The 9,081-nt window shown below is 52.7% G+C and overlaps 1 protein-coding gene across 1 annotated transcript; it reads right to left on the bottom strand.

Annotated features, from left to right (window-relative positions):
* Positions 1-701: 701 nt before the first annotated feature.
* LOC108522609 (heat shock transcription factor, X-linked-like) lies at positions 702-8,075 on the bottom strand. Its single transcript, XM_017862950.1, is given in 4 exon segments — positions 702-1,039; positions 1,042-1,711; positions 2,547-6,622; positions 7,912-8,075. Coding segments are annotated over 3 exon segments (1,269 nt in total). The 5' UTR covers positions 3,111-6,622; positions 7,912-8,075; the 3' UTR covers positions 702-1,004.
* Positions 8,076-9,081: the final 1,006 nt, after the last annotated feature.

Raw genomic sequence — 9,081 nt, 5'->3', positions numbered from 1 at the left:
CGCGCAGGAAAGGAGAGCGGGACGGAAGAGAGGAAGGAAGGAAGGAAGGAAGGAAGGAAGGAAGGAAGGAAAAAAAACAAGAAAGAAAAAGTGGGGGCGTAGTGGGGGAATCAAGGAAGGAAGTAACAAACCCCACTGGCTCCAGTACAGACATAAAAGCCAAACGTAAATCCTGTTCACCAGACACTAATGAGCACCCTCTAAACTGTAAACCCGTAGGACTCCTTGGTAGTATCTGTGACCTCCACAACTAACAAGGGCACTTTTTAACCCAATGACAAAGCCAGACGTGATCTCATCTGTATGTAAAGTGAAGATCCTGTTATATAAAGGCACCGCCACGACAAGGTGTGGCCAGCAACACGGTGACATTGTGAACCCTAGGCCGTCAATGCTAGCAGCACAATTGGCACTCAGCGAGCAGCTCCAGGTAATTTTTTTTTTTTTTTTTTTTTGAGAGGGAATCTCGCTCTGTCACCCAGGCTGGAGTGCAGTGGCGCGATCTCCTCTCGCTACAAGCTCCGCCTCCTGGGTTCATTCCATTCTCCTGCCTCAGCCTCCTGAGTAGCTGGGACTACCTGCACCCACCACCATGCCCGGCTAATTTTTTATATTTTTAGTAGAGACAGGGTTTCACCGTGTTAGCCAGGATGGTCTCGATCTCCTGACCTGTGATCTGCCTGCCTCGGCCTCCCAAAGTGCTGGGATTAGAGGCTTGAGCCACCGCGCCCGGCCAGCTCCAGGTAATTTTTAATGAGCAGAGGCAGGATGTCTGAGGGGCTTCCTAAAACCCAGCACCTGCTCGAGTATCTCCTGGGCATTTTTCCAGGGAGGCGTGCTAGGCTGAAGTCTTTATCATGCAAGCCAAAGATGTCGGAGGGGGGTACTCGACTGCAAAGAAAGAAAAAGGACGGAGACCATGAAGACTCTTTTGTGCAGTGAGAGAATTACTCATTTTGTGACACATTTATTGACCAGCACATATTCTGCCCAAATGCTCGCCTCTATGTGCACTGGTCTGCGTAGTCTGGGTATGCCTGGGGCCATCGCTAGCTGGCATGTACTGTGATGTGCGGTGGCTGTGGGGGCAATGGTGGTGCAGAGCTAGGGCATGGGGGAACATGGCCACGGAGGCAACAGGCTGCGCAGCCCCAGCAGCCACTAGGGTCACCGGCACCCAGAGATGGCAAAAGGGCAGCATGCCAGGCGCAGGAAGTCTTGTGGTCTCCATGGCAAGCGTACTGGGGGACGCTGTGGGAAGGGCCACCACAGGCCCGTAAGAATTCATCTGGGTGGGAGATTTGGGGACAGAGAAGAAGGGCTGCGCTGCAGGCCCAGGGACAGCGGCCACCGGGGTGACGTGAGCCTGGCTGCCCTCTGACCACTCGCCGGCCGGCTGGGTCACTGGAGTGTTGTCACTTGCCATGGCGGGATCGGGCACCATCACAGGAATTGCTGGTAGAGCAGAGACACTTCTGATTTGGGTGTTGGGACCCACCGGTTCCTGGTGTTGCGGTGTGACCTGATCATTCTCATTCGGAGATGTGTGATCTTGTTGCTCAGTGTCTGCTGGTGCCAGACAGGATCCAGCAGCTTCTGGCTTGTCCTCCTCCTGATGTCCTGGTGCAGACTTGACGCCTACTCTTCTCTTCATCCTCACGAGGAGGTGAGGGGAGTCTCTTTGAAAGTAGGGATGGCAGTAGAACTCTAACTATGAGTCAAAGTTTAAATAAAGAAAAGGAAACTGCAAGTCACAAGGATGAACTGCAACTCCCAACCGTCTACGCCCCTGTGCAAGAGAACTCTACTGGCCCAGGAGGACTTTCTGGAAAAGGTCCCAGTCCCCAAAGGAAGCTGGGGACTCGTGTTCACATCATCAAGGTTTACCAATTTGTGGCGGGCCTTTCCGTCTCGTAAAAAGCCTCAAAATGGCAGATTAGGGTGGCCACGGCCGGCGGAAGGGGTCTTTGAAGTTGCAGACCAGGAGGGATGATGATTCTGGGCCTCCCCCACAGTGTCAGCTGGTAACAGAATGCACCCCAGCTGGGCTGGAGGTCCTGGGCACTGGCTCTTCCACACCAGGGGCCCTACCTACCAAGGGCAGCAGGAGCGTCTGCACCTCCCGTGCCAGGCGCCCGTCAGTGCTTCAACTTGAGCACTTCTCCGACACCAGCTAGGGTGATAGTGGTACAAATACCAGACTCCCCTGGCCTGCTCACCTCACGGGGTAAAGCGCTATGGAGTCAGGGGGACACAGCAACCACCAGAGGACATGGCTGGTCCCGGGTAGGAGGACATGCAGATACGGCTACTTAGCACCTGTGATATTTTACACACTCCAGAGGGGCCGGCACCATCCTCAGCCCTCTCCCCACATTCACTCTTAGTTCATGTCACCTCCACCCAGAGGGGGACACAGGCCCACAGTGATGGCCCCACACCCTGCCTGAGGTCGCCCACTTCCCAGGAGGCAGTCCTGGGACTTCCACCCGACCAGGACCCAGAGCCCACAGACTTAACCCCTCCAGAGGCTTGTCGTTCATTACCTTATTCAAGATGGAGACCGGCCTTTGTGCGGGGAAAACGTGGGTGAGGGTCCTGAAAGAGCGTTGACGCCGTTTTCGGAAGCCATATAAGTTTAGCTGGCGGAAGAAGCTCTTTATTGAATCCGTGGCAAACACTTTGTGTGCGACGTCCCTTTCGAGAATCTCCTTTTCGAAGAGTTTTTGATTGATCACTATACAAGCCCCTCCTTCATCCCACCAGATGGACGAAAACTGATTGCTGCTGACCAGTCTCCACAGTTTCTGCGGAAAAGGGAGGGAGAGGAGATTGTCTTCTCCCTGGGGCGGGATGTCACCATCAGGGCGTGGCCTTCTGAACGAAGCCTCCTCGGCCAGAGCTTGGAAAGCGAGTTCTTCTGTCAGCAGCCTGAAGTTAGGGCTCCCAGTGGACACCGGGTCATCCCAGGCAGGGGAAGGATCTGCTGGGTGAAGGTAGGTCTCTGAGTGCAACTGGGGAGGAAAAGGCACCCTGTCCAAGCCATGACCCTGTCCTCTCGAATTTCTTTCTTCACAGAGAGCCACACTCAGTGATGGCTTGTCCTCCATCTGGCAAACTTGCTAGTGCAGTGTGGCCAGCAGCGCCCCTTGGCAGTCATGTAACCAGCCCCACGACATCACAAACGGGCTCTGACTGCTGGGGGGGGTGACATCTTCACAAACCCAGCAAGTTATGTAATAAAGGGCCAAGGCAGACAAGTAGCTGCCCATCTGCATGTACACAATCTGGTCCTCACAGTCATTTCAATGGGAAAGACGACACTAGTACACAGGAGTGTCGAGGGGCCCTGCCGCACCTTAGGTGCTGACCTGGAGCGGTCCCCTTGTCCTAGAGTTCCTGAGCCAGGCAGAACCACAGCAAAGCCCTGGCTCAGGAAGGTCAGAGCTCACCGTCTGAGTCATGCGCCCACAAACACCAGCACGACTGATACTTTGAAGCACAGAATAAAGGGTAGGATGGTGCCCACGGGTCAGGCTGTAGCCACGCCACCCTTTCCACCCTGTCCTAGCCAGTGGCAGCAATGTGCTCCATACAGATCCACCTAACACACCCCCACTGTCGGTCCCCAGCACGCAGATGTCCGAAGGCCACTTACGCAAATGGCTTAGCTGACTGCCCCACCAGCGTCGCCATGCAGTCCAGTGGCGAGTCGGAGGCTGCCTTCTTCCCGCCTCTCCTTGGTCCTATGTCCCCCCACCAAGCAGAGACACTCTTCTACACCCCGGGTCTCTGCGGTCACATCGTGGTGGGGCATGCAGCTGTTGGCCTTCGAGCATGTCTTGTTTTCCTTGGCCAGTGTCTCCAGAGAAACCACGTGGGTTTGTGCCCAGAGGTCCATCTCTGCAACAGTTGTTCCTTTGGGATGTGATGCTAGGAGGTCACAGGAGAGGCGTCCCTCCAAAGCAGTGTGTCACACTGTCCCCACACACAGGGCCACCTCTCTACAGACTCCCCCGACTCAATTCTGGGCACAGAGCTCAGGGACCTTCCAGAGACTGCCACAAACCGGTGATGCCTCCACGCTTGAGACATCCTGACCCCAGGGCCCAAGACGCACTGGCTCAGGGGGTGACAGTGAGGGGTCTGCAAACAGACTGCTGACGCTGGTGTCTCAACCCGGCCGCTGCCAAGCTGTGTGACTTGGGCACGTCACTTAACCTCTCTCGGCCTCTGTCTCCTCCTGGGGATAAGAGTAGTAGCACCTGCTTCCCAGGGCTGTGAGGATCCAGTGGGACGTATAGGAACTAGCAAGGCTCCTGGCAGTTGGGTCATAGCTACTGTTGTCACTTCACAAGGCATTTTCTTGAACAGCAAGTTGGAAATCTCATGAGCCTAAGGCAGAATCCTCCTGTGGCCTCTGGTTACAACCCACAGGACTGAAAATCCTTCCAGCCACAGGAACTGGTGGATCTCCTCGTCAATTGCCGCAAGTCATGAGCTGAACCCCACTTGAGTTTCAGTTCAGGCAGAACTCTAGAGACAGCTAGGGCTAGCTAGATAGCAATTGCAGAGCCTTTTGTTGCAGTGTGAGCAGTCCTCAGCTGTTGACATGATTGGGGAGCAAACGAGGACCAGCAGTCTTAGCACCCGAGGAACACTCCAGAAAGCCTCCTAAGCAGTAACAAATGAGGCAAGGTGTAGCCCAGCCAACAGTGGCATCTGTGCAGCGTCCCCTCCTTCTTCCCGCTACCCCATATATCCCTGGGAGCTGTGCACTCAAGGACTCATTCTAAAGGCTATGTCCCTGCAGCCGCCAGCCTCACTCGGCTGCCTGTGCCAGCTAGAGATTTCTTTCCTCTGAGGCTGGCTGAGAGGACCACTCCAGTTTCCTGGGCCATCCAGCAAATAAGATACACATCATGCACATGTAAAACGAGGAACCAGTTTATTGAACAGCTTGAGAGAGCAAAAATAGTGGCTTTAGCTACATTGTTTTACACACTGAGCAGGAAACCATCCTGCTCCCCCGTACCCCAAAAAGAACAGGCTTGCTGGAGGCCAGTGCCGGGGTAGAGTCGTGTTCGCAGCAGAGTTGAATTAACCCCATGTAGGCCGGCGAGCAGTTGGTCACGTTAAAACGCCACACTCTTCTCCTGGCTGAGAAGATCAATGCTCATTTTTGACCCTTTTTTCAGCGTAGGACCTATTTGTTTTCAGGAAGGAGGATGTTAAACTTGTAGCCTCCGGCACACGGCGGAACCTGCAGTTCTTGGAGAAATGGCACGTACACGTGAAAACATCGTGCCTACCCCAAAGCCTTCTTGTTGCTGGCAGGAGGGAAGCCTGAGACTTTCCCAAGCATAATCGTGACCCGCGTGGCCATTTCTGCTCTCAGCAACATTCTCCAGTGTTCCGGCTTCAATCAGCGCTTGTCAGGTTTTAGGCTAGCCACTATTCTGAGAACGTCAGAAAAGCATGGACCATCTCTTGCTTGGCTTTGCTGTTCTGGCAGTAGCAGCTACTACGTACCTGCATGAGTTCCAGGGCAGAAGTGGCAATGTCCCAGGAAGGCATGGCACCCCACTGGGGCGGGGTGGGTGTGCCACGGGCATCCACTTCTGCAGCAGAAGGCATGTGCCTACAGCACAAGCTTGTAAAAAAATACTTGAACAGAATATGCTGTACAGAACTAGGGGTTAACACCGCATATGAAGATGCTAAAACATTTGTATAAATACTCTGTATACAGGCATGGAGTCACTCCCGCAGAAAGGGCTCATCGGTGAGGCTATGAAAAACTGCTGTCAGCATGCCCAAAGAGAAACTACTTCCACGGTAGGAACAGAAAAAAGGACTGTGCTGTGTCTAAACACGTGGTGCATCAGAGACATAGTTACAGTTCCTACTGACTGCGCCAGCCACGACCTGGGAGTGCTAAGGACCTGGGAGTGCTGAGCGAGCTGCAGGAGGTCAGCCCTGTGGAGAAATACATTTCTAAACAACACTTTTGATTGGGATTTCAGCACCGTGTAGACAGATGTTCCTTCTGGGGGCCTGGTAAGCAGCCATTCCCCGGTGGGTCTGACGAGGAAGAGGGGTACCTGGAGCCCCTCCCAGACAGATGGAAATCCCGCCCCTGTTCTCACACTCTTCCTGGCATCCACATCTGCTGGCACACACCCCTGTCACCTGCCACTTCCGCGTCCCGTCATGGTGAGTGGCTGATAGGTGCTGGATGCAAACAAGGCATGAGATGGACGTACCTGGAGACCCAGCTCCAGTACTGGTTCTGGTTTGCGGGGTGAACGAGGGGGCAGAGGAAGGTGGAGAGAGCGCGTCCCAGTCCACTTTAGCTCTGTCCCCGGAAGTGGCATCTAATCTGGCATTTCGATATTTAATTTGGGAGGTGGGAGCACATACTTCCCAGGGCTCTGGGTAATGACCACCCTGGCCTTCTTTCGAAACATGGGTGCGATTTTAGGAGGCTCCGGAACTGGGGTCTCTTCGGTTTCTTCATTATCTTCGTGATGGAGATCATAGGAAATGTTTCCATATTCTCGTAGAAATGGGAAGATTTCAAGCAGAAACTGACAGAAATCTTTGCGGATACCAAACCACCCTGAAAAATAAGAATTTTTTGTTTCACACGCGAGGCTCAACTGACCTTCCTGTTAACTTTCTTTCCATAACGAGAAGTTTCACTCCTACGATGTCATAACATACTTTATCCAGACTCCTCAGTCACAAAGCCTGAACAGGGCTTGAGTACCCAGAATGGGGGAGAAGTACAAATGCTAGCTCTGTGGTTCTCTGAGTGGGGCTCCCGGACTGGCAGGGACAGCGTCCCCGGGGTCTATTTATGGATGCCATTCTCGGGCCCCACCCCAGACTTCCAGAAACTGAGTCGGGCTAGGGTGGACTCCAGCAGTCTCCTTTTCCCGGCCCTTTTGGGATTCTGCTGGGTGCCCAAGTTTGAGAACTACTGCTCCAGTGAGTCTCAAAATATCTGTGGTGCGTAGACTATGGTGTCTTCCGCTAATCTTCTCTAGCCACGATAAACTCATGGATGACAGTGCCGCGAAAAACAAGATTTCCATCACCCTCTGGAATCTGCGAGGGCAGTAGTCACGCGTGGGTCCTGGCCAGGAGGGGGCCCGAACTCATGGAGCCCCCTTAAAGCCACTTTCCCAGTCCCACTATTCCTCTCTGTATGCTACTGGAGTGTCAGCTCGGTGCAGGCCCTCCCTGCTCCCGGCGGGGCAGAGGCACAAACAGCAAGCATAGCCTGGGCTGCTGGGCTGCAGTGAGGCCCGGCCCCCAAACCCACTGGCTTTCGGAAGGGCAGTGCTCTGGGCTTCCATGCCATGGAGCTCACAGCCTCGCCAGGAAGGCACCCTCTGCAGAGATCATTTTGGCAGTGTCTGCCTCAGCAAGCAGATGGAGGGGAGGAGAGTGCTAGCAAGGCAAGACAGGCAAGGCTCAGGTGATGGCAGCAAGGATGTGGGGGAGGCAGAGGGGCCAACAGGGACCTAGGATGAATCCCAGGGTTTGGGTGGGAGATGTGGATTTTCCATCAAATCCTCACAGTCCTTGGAAGAATCTATCTTGATCCCCATTTTGCAGAGAAGGGAACGGGATCTCTGAGAGGTTGCCTGCCTTGTCTAGTTCTACCTCAAATGGCAGCGTGCACTGCGAGAAAAGTCCCAGTGCAGGCCAGCGGAACACCAGAGTTACGGCATGCCCTTCCCTTAGACGGTCCCAGCATTTCCTCAGCCCTCGCTTTCCCACACAAGCTTCTAAATTGGGGCCCTCGGAGACTCATCCCTTCCTAGACTTCTATCCATCCCCCACCCCATGGTCCCACCCCGCACACACACGCCAAGGACTTCTCAAATGCTGAGTACATACAGTGGTTTCCTCCCTTCTGTCCAAATGTGGTTGCCATCAGCGTGATCAACGAGAGCCAAAGGGGGACAAAAATCGGGATGCAGGAGAAGGCGTTGTGGCCATCCAGTTTGTGAACCAGCAGAATCTAAAGAGACATAGTCCCTGTTGATGCCAGCATCGAAAATGGCAATGGCATCGCCAGGACAACGTAACCTGTTGAGAGTGGTCCGCCATCAACATAATATCTTGTAACGAGATTCATTCCAATTGTCCCTTCCTGTATCCACAGGTCATTCCCTCCATTGCTGAGTGGGTTTTCCATTGTATGAATGCCTACAATTTGTTTATTTGACGTCCACTGAGGGTGGCTTGTTGAAAACCAAAACCAAGGATCCGCCATCCAAATGGAAACAAGACTGCTACAACACATGGCTGTGTGAGTTCTACAAGGCGCGTGCTTTTCACTGCTGTGGGATAAATGTTATACCCAGGAGTGGGCAGGCAAGATCCCATGGTAAGTGCGCTTTTAACTGCAACCAGAGACCTGCCAAAACCGTTTTCACAGTGCCTGTACTTTCTTCTTCCCTCCAGTAATGTTGAGTGTCCCAATTCCTCTGCATTGTCCCAGGCACGTGGCCTTGTTGGTGGTTGTGCGTCTTCGCCATTCTGAAGCCATGTGTTTTGGGGCCCTCATCCTGTGTAGTTTTTCTCCTCTAACTATAATGGTGTTGAGCACTTTCCTGAGCTTTTACCATGGCGTATATCCCCTTTCACAAATTGTCAACTCTTTGCACAATTTTTAGGTGTTTCTTTCTGCAGTTTTGAGTTTTTAAGAGTTCTCTTATGTTGTACGGTGCAAGTCAATGTTTGATGTGGCTTTGCAAACATTTTCTCCCGTCTGCTGGACTGTCTTTTTTTAATTTTATTTTATTTTGAGGAAGTCCAAATTATTTATTTATTTGAGTTCTAGGACTTGGCCTAGAAAATACAAGGTGAGATTAGCATTTTGTTGGTGCCAGAAAATAAAGAAGTGCTTAAGAAATGATGCGGTATATAAAAAGGCTAGAACTTCCAAAGACTAAAAGGGATCCCAAAGCTGGAAAATTGAGCTAACAATAGAAGTAATGATAGCATCGAATTATAAGCAAATAATAAAATAACAATTTAGATTTTTCTCAGTATAAGCATGGA

The sequence above is a fragment of the Rhinopithecus bieti genome, unplaced genomic scaffold (genome assembly GCF_001698545.2).
Source record: "Rhinopithecus bieti isolate Rb0 unplaced genomic scaffold, ASM169854v2 scaffold_67094, whole genome shotgun sequence".
NCBI lineage: Eukaryota > Metazoa > Chordata > Mammalia > Primates > Cercopithecidae > Rhinopithecus > Rhinopithecus bieti.
This window is presented reverse-complemented; position numbering and strand designations above follow the sequence as displayed.